The 14979-nt window shown below is 45.1% G+C and overlaps 1 protein-coding gene across 1 annotated transcript; it reads left to right on the forward strand.

Moving 5' to 3' along the window:
- Nucleotides 1-2841: 2841 nt before the first annotated feature.
- Nucleotides 2842-13364, forward strand: LOC311122464 (serine/threonine-protein phosphatase 6 regulatory ankyrin repeat subunit A-like; the record flags this gene model as incomplete). The annotated part of the gene is made up of 21 exons (XM_084196817.1): nt 2842-2929; nt 3334-3476; nt 3713-3925; nt 4313-4391; nt 4647-4761; nt 5036-5182; nt 5935-6003; nt 6350-6490; nt 7704-7815; nt 8032-8058; nt 8235-8309; nt 9196-9397; nt 9880-9967; nt 10190-10307; nt 10531-10750; nt 11606-11771; nt 11985-12130; nt 12257-12339; nt 12434-12516; nt 12645-12736; nt 12942-13364. The coding sequence occupies 21 exons, from the start codon at nt 2842-2844 to the stop codon at nt 13232-13234; spliced, it is 2700 nt and encodes an 899-aa protein (XP_084052943.1). The 3' UTR covers nt 13235-13364.
- Between the last annotated feature and the right edge of the window lie 1615 nt (nt 13365-14979).

The following is a 14979-nucleotide window of genomic DNA, read 5'->3' on the forward strand; positions in this document are numbered from 1 at the left end:
TTGATTTCTTACTAAGTTCAATAAATGTTTGAATATTGTTGAATTTCGGTTTAATGTCTGGATTCCGTGATTCGGTCCGCAACGCTTATTTTATAGGGCCCTAGTCAATGAACTTGTCATAAATCAACATAGGATAACGATATTATAACCGCGATTGATAATAGACAGTACTGTGCAGCCGTCTTCATCGACCTGGCCAAGGCTTTCGACTCTGTCAACCACCGCATTCTTATTGGCAGACTAAATAGCCTTGGTTTCTCAAATGACTGCCTCGCCTGGTTCACCAACTACTTCTCAGATAGAGTTCAGTGTGTCAAATCGGAGGGCCTGTTGTCTGGACCTATGGCAGTCTCTATGGGGGTGCCACAGGGTTCAATTCTTGGGCCGACACTTTTCTCCGTGTATATCAATGATGTCGCTCTTGCTGCTGGTGACTCTCAGATCCACCTCTACGCAGACGACACCATTTTGTATACATCTGGCCCTTCATTGGACACTGTGTTAACAAACCTCCAAACGAGCTTCAATGCCATACAACACTCCTTCAGTAGCCTCCAACTGCTCTTAAACACTAGTAAAACTAAATGTATGCTTTTCAATCGAACGCTGCTGGCACCCGCCCTCCCGACTAGAATCACCACTCTCGACGGGTCTGACCTAGAGTATGTGGACAACTACAAATACCTAGGTGTCTGGTTAGACTGTAAACTCTCCTTCCAGACTCACATAAAGAATCTCCAATCCAAAGTTAAATCTAGAATCGGCTTCCTATTTCGCAAACAAAGCCTCCTTCACTCATGCTGCCAAACATGCCCTCGTAAAACTGACTATCCTACCGATCCTTGACTTCGGCGATGTCATTTACAAAATAGCCTCCAACACTCTACTCAGCAAACTGGATGTAGTCTATCACAGTGCCATCCGTTTTGTCACCAAAGCCCCATACACTACCCACCACTGTGACCTGTACGCTCTTGTTGGCTGGTCCTCACTACATGTTCGTCGTCAAACCCACTGGCTCCAGGCCATCTATAAATCACTGCTAGGCAAATCCCCGCCTTATCTTAGCTCATTGGTCACCATAGCAGCACCCACCCGTAGTCTGCGCTCCAGCAGGTATATCTCACTGGTCATTCCCAAAGCCAACACCTCCTTTGGCCGCCATTCCTTCCAGTTCTCTGCTGCCAATGACTGGAACGAATTGCAAAAATCTCTGAAGCTGGAGACTCTTATCTCCCTCACTAACTTTAAGCATCAGTTGTCAGAGCACCTTACCGATCACTGCACCTGTACACAGCCCATCTGAAATTAGGCCACCCAACTACCTCATCCCTATATTGTTATTTATTTTGCTCTTTTGCACCCCGGTATCTCTATTTGCACATAATCTCTTGCACATCTAGCATTCCAGTGTTAATACTATTGTAATTATTTTGCACTATAGCCTATTTATTGCCTTACCTCCATAACTTGCTACATTTGCACACACTGTATATATATTTTCTGTTGTATTTTTGACTTTATGTTTTTTTACCCCAAATGTAACTCGGTGTTATTTTTATCGCACTGCTTTGCTTTATCTTGGCCAGGTCGCAGTTGTAAATGAGAACTTGTTCTCAACTGGCTTACCTGGTTAAATAAAGGTGATTTTTTTTTTTTTTTTAATAAGTTTGCAAATATGATGATGCATGGAATGCTTGATATATTCTTCATGGAGAAAATTAGCTTCCCCAAACTTGAGAGCAAGACTGGCCTAAACGCGCTAATGTTTTCCTTTGCTAATGTGCGTCCCGCCCCCCTGTCAGCTGTCAGTTTTGTCGATGACCACGTACATAAGACACGCCAATCACCGACACCTGAAGTTCCATGACCATCACAGCCCTAGTTGTATGCTTGAGTTTGTTCAGAGGAGGCTTTGAATAAAATCCGATCTGAGTGTGAAATGCCTTACTGAGGGTAAATGGAAGCTCCTCTTGTGCCCGGCTCAGCCTTATACAGTTTAAGGTACTTTACCGTATCCATTTCAGTAAGGCCAGATTGTCCAAATTCTACCCAAATATTGATGGTACATGTGACAGGTGTAAAAGCTCCTTGGTGGACTTGACCCACATGTTCTGGTCCTGTCCCCGTCTGGCAGATTATTTGTCCACTATTTAAAACCCTTTCTGAAGCATTTGATATAAAGTTGCAGCCTAGTGCAGAAATTGCTATTTTTGGAGTACCAAACAACAATCCTTCTCTGACCAATAGACAGCTAGATGCCATTGCCTTTGCCTCCCTGTTAGCCCGCAGAAGGATTTTATTGGATTGGAAATCTATCAATCCTCCCTTAGCCTCTCTTTGGCTCGAAGATCTGAAGCTGTTCCTAAAATGAGAAAAAATGAAGTTACCATTCGAGGGTCAACCAACTCATTTTATTCCTCCTGGGACCCGATGATATCCTATTTTGAACAGCTCCAAACACTTCCTCCAGATTAGTACTCTTGGCCCCACCTTGAGATTACTGCTATATAGGCCTATAAAATCACTTAATCACCTGAAATTGTTAGGCTATTACATTTTTGCTTGAAGTAACGTTGTTGTATACTTTTATTTTGTTTTCTGACATGTAAGTCAATTACTTTCCCTTTCTTTTTAAATGTGTTTGGAGGCATTCTGGGGGGAGGGGGAGGTCAAAGGGGGACTAAAAGGGGAGAAATGTACCATGTCTATGTTATCTTTCATTCATTGTGAATACAAAATATATAATTTTAAAGGGAAGGCTTTGAAGCCAGATTTAGCGGATTTTGCTGTTTAGTTTTCCTCAACCTGTGTTTTGTTTCTCTCTCCTCTCCCTGTTAGATGGTGAGGCTGCTTCTCTCCAGAGGAGCCAACATTAATGCCTTTGACAAGAAGGATCGCCGAGCAATCCACTGGGCTGCTTACATGGGTGATGAGTTTACCACATCATTTACATTCTGACTAATGTCCTTTATACCAATGAATGAATGAATGAATGGACTGTGTGTTAGTCTCACAGCTCAGCTGTATGAGCCACGTCTAGTGTGTTATTATGTCAGAATCATGTACTAAGTAGGTTGATTAGATGTTTTCAGTTGTACTAACATGATGTAGGTGTTGCTTATGGTGCTGTGTACCACTGTAAACTAATCTATCTCTCCCTCTCTCTGCCTATCTCTCTGTGTTTGTATCTCTGTTTCTCTCTTAACCCCCTTACTATCTCCCTCCCCTTCTCTCTCTCTCTCTCTCTCTCTCTCTCTCTCTCTCTCTCTCTCTCTCTCTCTCTCTCTCTCTCTCTCTCTATTTATCCCTCCCCCTCTCTCTCTACCATAGGGCACATTGAGGTGGTGAAACTGCTGGCCTCTCATGGATCAGAGGTGTCCTGTAAAGACAAGAAGGCCTACACCCCTCTCCACTCTGCAGCCTCCAGTGGAATGATCAGTGTGGTCAAGTACCTCCTGGACCTTGGAGTGGATGTGAGTCAACACGCATTCAAATGTGTAGTCACTGTTCAATTACAACTCAATGAAAATACAGAGCTCTAGTGGGTTGGCGAATGATTTCCTTTCAAGTAATGAAGAGATGGAGGTTGGAGCCAGTGTTTTGGGCCAGGGGGTTTTCAGAACCAAGTGACCTGATCAGGAATGTATTGTTTTGTTCCCCCCCCCCCCCCTCTCTCTCTCCACTCTTTTCCCTCCCTTGCTCCCTCCAGATAAATGAGCCCAATGGTTACGGTAACACCCCCCTCCACGTGGCATGCTACAACGGGCAGGACGTGGTGGTGAATGAGCTGATCGAGTGCGGCGCCAACGTGAACCAGGTGAACGAGAAGGGTTTCGCCCCACTCCACTTCACGGCCGCCTCGCGCCATGGGGCGCTCTGCTTGGAGCTGCTGGTGGGCAACGGGGCCCTCGTCAACATCAAGGTGAGGAGACCGGATGACCAACACTGTGTCTGAACTAAATAACACCCTATTCCCTATGTAGTGCACTACTTTTGACCAGGGGCCCATAGAGCAAGGAGCCGTGGTGACACTGCCTGTGTCCCAAATGGCACCCTGTTCCCTTTATAAGTACACTACTTTGGTTCAAAAAGTAGTTCACTATGAAGAGAATAGGGTGCCATTTGGGACGCACACACTGACGCAGCACATGGCTTAGTATTTGGCCCTGGTCTACATTCAAATACCAATGGAATAGGCCTAACAATGCAAACTAAATGCAATCAAGCGCTCCTCCAATACGTGTTTGATTTTGCCTGTGGTCAGCAGCACAGACTGCCGTGTGAACCATCTTTGTCTTTCTATCTGCAGAGTAAAGATGGAAAGACCCCCCTCCACATGACGGCCATCCACGGACGCTTCTCCAGATCTCAAGCCATCATCCAGAATGGTGAGTCGCTGTGAATGCTCTCAACTGAATATATATGAACCAGTAGGCTCTTCAGCATTGTCTTTAGTCTTCAAACCATGATTCACTGGCACAGAGCAATGTTACTTGCAATGTGGTTGAACATGAAGCTTCATGAGGCCTCTAGGGTCAAGTGGTTGACGTGTGTGTGTGTCTGTGTGTGTGTCTGTGTGTGTGTGTGTGTGTCTGTGTGTGTGTGTCTGTGTGTGTGTGTCTGTGTGTGTGTGTGTTCTGTAGGTGCTGAGATCGACTGTGAAGAAAATAATGGAAACACACCCCTGCACATCTCTGCTCGCTACGGCCACGAGTTACTCATCAATACACTCATCACGAACGGAGCTGACACAGCCAAGTGAGAACACACACACACACAGTTTCCAGCAATAATGCAACATGCATCTGCAATTCTGTCATTGACCGAATTCCCGCTTGGAGACTATGCTCAACACATTGTGGTGTGTGGGGGGTTGATAGACAGGGCATTGCAGCATTCTGATGTGTTGATCTGCTGTGGGGTTTAATGAGGACTGTGATGTGGTGCTGTTTCCAATCTTAGCTGAATCAACTGTAAGTCGCTCTGGATAAGAGTGTCTGCTTAAAGTCTAAAATGTAAAAATGTGTTGCAGGCGAGGCGTCCATGGGATGTTCCCCCTCCACCTGGCTGCTCTCAGTGGGTTCTCTGACTGCTGTCGGAAGCTCCTCTCATCAGGCTTTGATATAGACACCCCTGACGACTTTGGAAGGACCTGTTTACATGCTGCAGCAGCTGTTGGGTGAGTGGACTGGTCCAGGCTTTACACCAAGGAATATTTAGTTCATGAACTGGAAAGCCACCAGAAAGAACAAACACATATTCACACTCTTACATTTCACATTGTTTAGCAGTATAAAAAAATCGTTTAGATCATTAGTGCGGTATCATTTCTGTATAATGTGGTTCCATGCCATGGTGGTATTGACTTGCGCTCTGGTCTAAATTGTCTTTATATCTTCTTGAAAGAGAAGAGAAACCTGCAAACTGCTCTTGCTAGTATCACTTTTTGTTATTGCTTTTATTAGCATTATAAAAACAGTGATACTAGCAAGAGCAGTGTACGGGTTTCTCTTTTCTTTAAGGTTCTCATTGTTACCATCCACCTGATAGCTCAGATGTGAAAGGGCCTTTCTGAACTTGATATCTTGTTACCATCCACCTGATAGCTCAGATGAACGAGAGCCTTTCTGAACTTGATATCTTGTTACCATCCACCTGATAGCTCAGATGTACGAGAGCCTTTCTGAACTTGATATCTTGTTACCATCCACCTGATAGCTCAGATGTACGAGAGCCTTTCTGAACTTGATATCTTGTTACCATCCACCTGATAGCTCAGATGTACGAGAGCCTTTCTGAACTTGATATCTTGTTACCATCCACCTGATAGCTCAGATGAACGAGAGCCTTTCTGAACTTGATATTTTGTTACCATCCACCTGATAGCTCAGATGTACGAGAGCCTTTCTGAACTTGATATCTTGTTACCAGGAACCTGGACTGTCTGAATCTGCTGCTCATCACAGGGGCAGACTTCAACAGAAAGGACAGCTTCGGAAGGTCTGTCTGTGGCATCAAATAACTTTCATATGTGATCTTTATGATAATGGGGAATATAGTATAGGGGCATATAGGAATTATTATGGGAAATATTGGGCGGCAGGTAGCCTAGCGGTTAAGAGCGTTGGGTCAGTAACCGAAAGGTTGCTGGTTCAAATCCCCTAGCTGACTAGGTGAAAAATGTGTCTATGTGCACTGCAGCAAGGCACTTAACCCTAATTGCTCCTGTAAGTCGCACTGGATAAGAGTGTCTGCTAAATGACGTAAATGTAAAATGTAAATGTTATACAGCTCCAATAAGCTGTTTCTGTTGTTGATGTTGAATGGTTTCTGTGCGTTCTTCTAGGAGTCCTCTGCATTATGCGGCAGCCAATTGTAACTACCAGTGTCTGTTTGCCTTGGTGGGGTCTGGGGCCAGTGTGAACGATCTGGATAAAAGGGGTTGCACCCCGCTCCACTACGCTGCTGCCTCCGACACAGACGGAAAGTACGTCTCACACCTCTCTTACTGTTGTGTGTGTTGTGGTGCCATGACCTTTCACATTTCACTGTAGTCTGGAGAGTATGTTGTGGTGCCATGACCTTTCACATTTCACTGTAGTCTGGAGAGTATGTTGTGGTGCCATGACCTTTCACATTTCACTGTAGTCTGGAGAGTATGTTGTGGTGCCATGACCTTTCACATTTCACTGTAGTCTGGAGAGTATGTTGTGGTGCCATGACCTTTCACATTTCACTGTAGTCTGGAGAGTATGTTGTGGTGCCATGACCTTTCACATTTCACTGTAGTCTGGAGAGTATGTTGTGGTGCCATGACCTTTCACATTTCACTGTAGTCTGGAGAGTATGTTGTGGTGCCATGACCTTTCACATTTCACTGTAGTCTGGAGAGTATGTTGTGGTGCCATGACCTTTCACATTTCACTGTAGTCTGGAGAGTATGTTGTGGTGCCATGACCTTTCACATTTCACTGTAGTCTGGAGAGTATGTTGTGGTGCCATGACCTTTCACATTTCACTGTAGTCTGGAGAGTATGTTGTGGTGCCATGACCTTTCACATTTCATTGTAGTCTGGAGAGTATGTTGTGGTGCCATGACCTTTCACATTTCACTGTAGTCTGGAGAGTATGTTGTGGTGCCATGACCTTTCACATTTCACTGTAGTCTGGAGAGTATGTTGTGGTGCCATGACCTTTCACATTTCACTGTAGTCTGGAGAGTATGTTGTGGTGCCATGACCTTTCACATTTCACTGTAGTCTGGAGAGTATGTTGTGGTGCCATGACCTTTCACATTTCACTGTAGTCTGGAGAGTATGTTGTGGTGCCATGACCTTTCACATTTCACTGTAGTCTGGAGAGTATGTTGTGGTGCCATGACCTTTCACATTTCACTGTAGTCTGGAGAGTATGTTGTGGTGCCATGACCTTTCACATTTCACTGTAGTCTGGAGAGTATGTTGTGGTGCCATGACCTTTCACATTTCACTGTAGTCTGGAGAGTATGTTGTGGTGCCATGACCTTTCACATTTCACTGTAGTCTAGAGTATGTTGTTGGTCGTGTTTGAATACATACTAGTGTTAAATCTGCAGTGTGAAAGCTTGGCCACGTCTCCTTTGGGAAAGTGTCTCTGCTTGCTTATCTGTCTGTCTTGATGTTGGTATAATGATTAGTGAACTCTTGACCTCTGACCTCTAGGTGTCTGGAATATTTGCTGCGAAACGACGCTAACCCAGGGATCAGGGACAATCAGGGCTACAACGCAGTCCATTACGCGTCTGCGTACGGACACCGCCTCTGTCTGGAGCTGGTGAGTCAGAACCACAGGGGACTAGACGCCCTGCATTCACAGACCATTTTGTCTGCGTCCCAAATGGCTGTAGGGCCCATAGGGCTCTGGTCAAAAGTAATGCACTATATAGGGAATAGGGTGCCATTTGGGACAGACGTTGATATTCAGTAGGTTTTAAGGTGTGGTTGCATGTTTGTCGTGGCCGCATCGTCACTCTTGATGTTCTTTTTCCAGATTGCAAGTGAAACACCTTTAGATGTGGTAAGTACCAGTTGGTTACTTTTCCTCACACTAGCTTGTTTAAGATACGAATGCAACACCCCAGTATGTCTGCAGGGGCTGGTCACTGAGATTTACAACATGAAACATGCTACTAGACTAACCTTCAAAGTAAATATGTTACAAGTCTAAACTGGCCCGTCCTTGTCTTTCCCCAGCTAATGGAAACCTCAGGGACAGACATCCTGAACGACTCTGATGTCAGAGCTCCCATCAGCCCCCTACACTTAGCTGTGAGTAAAGCCTACCTGCTCCTGTAGGGGTCTCGCCACATGACAAATGGCACCCTATTCCCTATTTAGTGCACTACTTTTGACCAGAGCCTTATGGGCCCAGATCAAAAGTACTGCACTACATGGGAAATAGGGTGCTATCTGGGATGCAGGCATGGTGTTGTTTTTCCACGAAAAGTTGATTGTCCAGACACTCACACACCATGTTCCTATCTGTTCCTGATTAGTGTAAAATACATGCATATTTTGACACGGTGATGATGAGGATGATTTCCTTATTTTGCCATTTGAGTTAATCAACCTCCAACAGAGGAGAAGTAGAGTGTTTCTAAATCTCACGCTTGGCAGGGACCTTCGATGTTGATGCTGGGCGGGAGAAAAAATGGGCACCCGATTTGAGAGACACTGGTCTACTTTAGGGGTCTAGGACTGTTTCTGTTCAGGCATACCACTGGTCTACTATAGGACATTGATTATATTAAGAGTGTATTTCTGTTCAGGCATACCACTGGTCTACTATAGGACATTGATTATATTAGGAGTGTATATCTGTTCAGGCATACCACTGGTCTACTATAGGACATTGATTATATTAGGAGTGTATTTCTGTTCAGGCGTACCACTGGTCTACTATAGGACATTGATTATATTAGGAGTGTATATCTGTTCTGGCATACCACTGGTCTACTATAGGACATTGATTATATTAGGAGTGTATATCTGTTCAGGCATACCACTGGTCTACTATAGGACATTGATTATATTAGGAGTGTATTTCTGTTCAGGCATACCACTGGTCTACTATAGGACATTGATTATATTAGGAGTGTATATCTGTTCAGGCATACCAGACTTTGCTTCAGACTGTGTGTTTGTTTCCATTCAGGCGTACCACGGCCACCACCATGCTATGGAGGTCCTGGTTCAGTCTCTGCTGGATCTAGACGTGAGGAACAGCCAGGGGCGCACCCCTCTGGACCTGGCTGCCTTTAAAGGCCATGTGGAGTGTGTTGACGTCCTCATCAACCAGGGAGCCTCCATCCTGGTTAAAGACTTCACCCTGAAGAGGACCCCCATCCACGCTGCAGGTACGCATAGGATATCACCTAAGACCTAGAGATTCTGTAATTCAAAAGTTTTCCTTACCAAGATGGACATTTGTTTGGTCATGTTGCTAGGACGCCAATGTCCACTCTAGGGATATTATATAGCATAGTGTGAAAATGCCCACTACACACTGATCTAAGGTCATTTTTTGTCATTATTGCTGAGGATCTGGGGAGGGTAAGCTGATCCTAGATCAGTGCACAGGGGGACTTCTATCCAGAGCCAGGTACACAGCTAGCAGGTGACAGGCTTCGAGGGCCTCAGCCCCAAAATGTTTTATTATCTGCTGTGTTAACATCATGAGGATGTCATCTACCAATACCACTGTTCTAGAAATCTGTCTGTTCATGTGAAGGTAATAGTCGTCCAGCAATCAGCTCATATCCTCTCTGTTTAGCCTCCTCTAGCTACCAACGGTCAATCATCTCACATTCTTATATCCTCTCTGTTTATCCTCCTCTAGCTACCAACGGTCATTCGGAGTGTTTGCGTTTGCTGATTGGAAATGCTGACCTCCAGAGTGCAGTGGACGTTCAAGACGGGAATGGACAGTAAGTCAATTGGGTTTTGGATACAATTCCTGAAATAAAGAGATTTTGACACTAGTTCTACGTCCCAAATGGCACCCTATGCCCTACTTGGTGCACTACTTTAAACCAGAACCCTATGGGCTCGGGTCAAAAGTAGTGTACCATATAGGGAATAGGTTGCCATTTGGGACTCAGCCTGGTTATTACCAGTTTGTAATATGACCTTGTTGTCTTGTGTATCAGAACCCCTCTGATGCTGTCGGTGCTGAGCGGACACACAGACTGTGTGTACTCACTGCTCAACAAGGGAGCCAGCGTAGAAGCCAAAGACAAGTGGGGCAGAACAGCGCTACACAGAGGGGTGAGGAGGAGAGCTGGCTGTATACGCTCACACACAGAAAGAGACGGGGAGGCTCAAATATACATATTATCTTCAGAAAAGTAGTTGTCCATGGGTAGTGGTGTATTCATCCCTGTAGGGGGACCTGCCTCCAGACATCATTTGTAATAATTGATGATTCATTATTATATCATTGATTATTAGTTATTCAAATCCATTCTTGTCTCCCTGCCCTTCCTCCCAGGCGTTGACGGGTCATGAGGAGTGTGTGGAGGCCCTGCTGCAGCACAGCGCCAGCTTCCTGGTTCGGGACTGTAAGGGGCGGACCCCTGTCCACCTGGCGGCGGAATCCGGACACATCGGGGTGCTGGGGGGACTCCTACACGCCGCCCAGTCAGTGGAGACCCTCCCCGTCATCACAGACAACCAGGGCTACACGCCACTACACTGGGCCTGCTACAACGGTACGTACTGGACTAACGGAACACTAGATATTTTCTGATTTTCTCTCTTCAGCACCGTAAACATGTCCTTGAATTAGGCAGGCCATACAACTAGGGGTGTAACTATTCGATTTGTATCACGATTCGTGGTTGTCGATACGATTCAAGGACGATATTGGTTCATTTAGAACGATACGATCCGAAACGATTCAGTGACTTGAAATCGATTCAGTAACCTTTTAGCCAAAAATTCAACCAGTGTGACTGAAATAAATACCTGGATACTGGACAGTGCAGGTGAAGTTTCCTAGATTCCTGTTTCTTGTAAGGACCGCAATGGTGGCTTGATAATTTCTCGCTCGTCGGCTTCTCCTCTGTCGTCCGCCATGCTATGTTTTGTTGTCTTTGCGCCTTTGCGCTGCTGCTGGCGTGGGGCGATGACGTCACGGATAGGCAGACTGAATCGAGTAATGTTTAAAGCCTTTATCATTAAAAGTGCTAAGAAAAAACATCCATATAAAGTCTGACGTGCTTAAATCCAATGGGTTATTTCCTAGAATCGATACAATCGATTTATTACATTTTAAAACGATGTTAGAGTGATATATGTTGTCCAAAAGGCCAACTCACCGAGCACAGATCGATGTAGTTGGATCATAGGAATATAAATCGATACATCGATGTAGTAGATGGATCGTTACACCCCTACATACAACGGTACGTACTGACTAACTGGACTGTAGCTCTGTTCTCTCCTCCATGAAGTGTACACTCATTCACTCCCTCTTGTGGCTTGAAAAGCATTCGATTGGTGTGGACGGAGCCATGTGGGGGAATGAACAAGACTACAACAGAATTAGGGGTTATGACTCTCAGTAGAGGACCTTACACTGAAACAGGACTTTGTCATAGCATATGTCACCGAGGGCAACTCGTTCAGCCCCCTCCACTGTGCTGTGATCAATGACAACGAGGGGGCTGCAGAGATGCTGATTGACACTCTGGGGCCGGCCATTGTCAACGCCACTGACACCAAGAACCGGTAACTACAGCACATGACAAAGTCCTTTTCTTCTGGAGAATAATGTTGTCTTGGGAATAAAATGACCTCTGGGGTTGGATGAGGGATTGTAGATTACTTTTAATACATCTATTAGTGATTTTATATTTCTATGGTATAAACAGGGTTAATTGAACAAACTTGTTTATAACAGTCCTACATGATATCGGTGAAATAAGTTTCCTCTCTCTCCAGGACCCCCCTGCATGCGGCGGCTTTCACGGACCACGTGGAGTGTCTTCAGCTGCTGCTAGGCCACAACGCCCAGGTCAACTCCCCCGATGCCTCCGGGAAGACCTCCCTCATGATGGCTGCTGAGAACGGACAAACCAACGCTGTCGGTACGCAGCCCCCTCTCCTCCGCTTTGCCTCGCCCAGCCGGCTTAAGTTCAACATGTCTGTTTTACATTTTAATAAGTCGCTTCATTTCCTAATTGAGTTTCTTTATGTTTCTCTGTCTGTGTCAGAGCTGTTGGTGAGCAGTGCCAAAGCAGAGCTCACCCTGCAGGATGCAGTCAAGAACACTGCTCTTCATCTGGCCTGCAGTAAGGTGAGCATCCCCACATGAAGATGACGTTCATCTGAACAGTTGGCTCTCTCTGGTTGAAATTTTGGTCTGACATGTTTGACTCTGGTTTTTAAAGGGGCATGAAACCAGTGCTTTGTTGATATTGGAGAAGATTACAGACAGGAACCTCATCAACTCGACTAACGCAGCCTTACAGACGTACGTATGGTTCAGCTGTATTAATTGGGCCAGAAGAATTAGAAGAAGTGCACTATATAGGGAATAGTCTGGCATTTGGGAGGTATCCTCATTTGCTGCTGGCTAATCTGACGGTACTTTCTCCTCAGGCCGTTACACGTTGCAGCCAGAAATGGTCTGACGGTGGTGGTTCAGGAGCTACTAGTGAAGGGTGCTAGCGTGCTAGCAGTCGATGACAATGGTAAGATCCATAACGCTAACACCGTTTTCTTCTGTACTTCTCTTCTCAATGTGTCCACAAATGTTTCTCTCTAGTCCACTGCTTGGTTATTGTCTTAACTTTGTATCTCCTAGCCTGCTGTTATTTCATGTTTTTCACCAAAAGTGTTATAGTAAACGGTGATGCTCCTGAAGTGACCCTCTGCTGTTCTGTTTGAACCCCTCAGGTTACACGCCTGCCTTGGCCTGCGCCCCCAACAAAGACGTGGCGGACTGCCTGGCGCTGATCCTGGCCACCATGATGCCCGTGTCCCCCTGCAACCCGGCGCCCAGCCTGTCCTTCAGTGCCATTAACCACTACACCACCAGCCCCTCCAAGAGTGTGACCTTCGACAGCCTGCCCGTGCTGCGCAGCGAGCACAGCTCCTACTGCAGCTTCAACAACATCGGCCACCGCGACCACGATGGAGGCTTCTACAAGGATGAGGAACTCAACGACTCAGACTCAGAGACATACTGAGGGGGGTGGTGGTCGCTGCCCAGGAGGGGAGCCAAGGGTAGGCGGATGGACAGTGAAGTGGGGCAGAGGCCACAAACAAATCCACACATACACACCGTGTCTTAAATCACCACAGCCAGCTTTGGGAGGGCACGAGCCGAGACAGTCCGCACAGGAGCCTTAAGAGTCCTGCAGATGGAGAGAGAGAAATGGAGGGAGGGAGGGAGAGGGGGAGGCACAACAGGCTGGCTGGCCACACTCATCCTCTCGTACCACCAGGTGTCCTTCCAGCAGATACTGGACTTCAGAGGAACTGCTGCTGCTATACCCCACCTTTACCTTTACCCACAAAGGTCCTAAACGGTAGAAACTGTCCAGCCAACAGACAGACGGACACCTTATGACGGCAATAACCTGTAGTCCAAGGGGATAGTAGCACTTCACTGAGTGAAAAACAGACATGGACCAAAAGATGTGGAAGAAGCCTTTTCAAAACCTGTTTTGACAGTAGAAATGGGATTGAGCGTTTTGGCCTGAGAAAAAACATAAGGAGTGATGTTTCATTTAAGTTTTATGAGAGTGATGGTCATGTTTATCCGCACACTAAGACAGTCAGAACGCACCTAGCCTCTTGTCTGTAATCCATGTGGGAGGAGGGGAAATCATTTATTTTTTATGAACAAACATTTTAATAAAATCATTCATGTCTTAAGCTCCTGACCCTCTGTGGGAACCAAAAAATCGTAGTATTTGCTCTCATGAGTAATTTCAAAGAATTTCCATCCCCAATGGCACCCTATTCCCTTTATAGTACACTACTTTTGACCAGGGCCATAGGGTTCTGGTCAAAAGTAGTGTACTCTATAAAGAATAGGGTGCCATTTAGATTTTGCATTTGTATGTGAGCGACAGGACTTTTTACATTTGCGTTATTAAACCTACCTGTCCTTTGCCCTCTAGAAAATATTTTAGAAAGTAAATTATTAATTCATATATTCTTTCTTGTGATATTTATGTCATCATTTTGTGCCTTCTTTAGTTACTGAGGGGAGGTTAGGAGAGTAGGGGCAGCTGTATGAGCGAAAACAATGATGCACACTAAGTACTACAACGTTTGTGAAAAGCACTGATACTATTCCGAGGCATACGAGGGGGAAAACATGCCTCCCTTGGAGAGGAGAAACACTGTAAACCAATGGTAGGACAGCAGCATTTAGATTTTCTTCTGTTGAAAAAAATATATATATATTATTTGTCTTGGTCTTATAATCAATGTATTTTGACAGGTTTTGCTTGCTTAACTTCTTCAAAAAAATGAAACCACTCAATCCTTTTATGTGATTGCTTGTTCAAACCCCCGTTTTTGTCTCTTTTTTAAAATAATTTTAACTGGAAATATGTACAATACATATGCTATGTTCGTCAAATCAGGATCAGGAGGTTCACAGGTTTTTTCGTGTCCTTTTTTTCTTTAAAAGGATGAAACTAGCATGTACATATGAAATAGTGACTGAATCGAAACTCCCATGAATTCTTTCAGTATCTGAAGATTGCTGTATATTTTATGAGTAATAAAATAAAGAAATGAGTTATGTTATTTAATAATGAACTATGGGTTATCTGTTTTATGTGACAACCGCAGTATCAATTTCTAGGTGACAGTGGTGCTAATCCCAAAAGAAAGGCTACATACAACAAGGAACAAGAAGTCTATTGGCAAAGTGATGAATATTGCATGTACCTTGGCCTAACGGTGTGGGTTATGT

Source organism: Coregonus lavaretus (assembly GCF_964263955.1).
Source record: "Coregonus lavaretus genome assembly, contig: HAP1_SCAFFOLD_2244, whole genome shotgun sequence".
NCBI lineage: Eukaryota > Metazoa > Chordata > Actinopteri > Salmoniformes > Salmonidae > Coregonus > Coregonus lavaretus.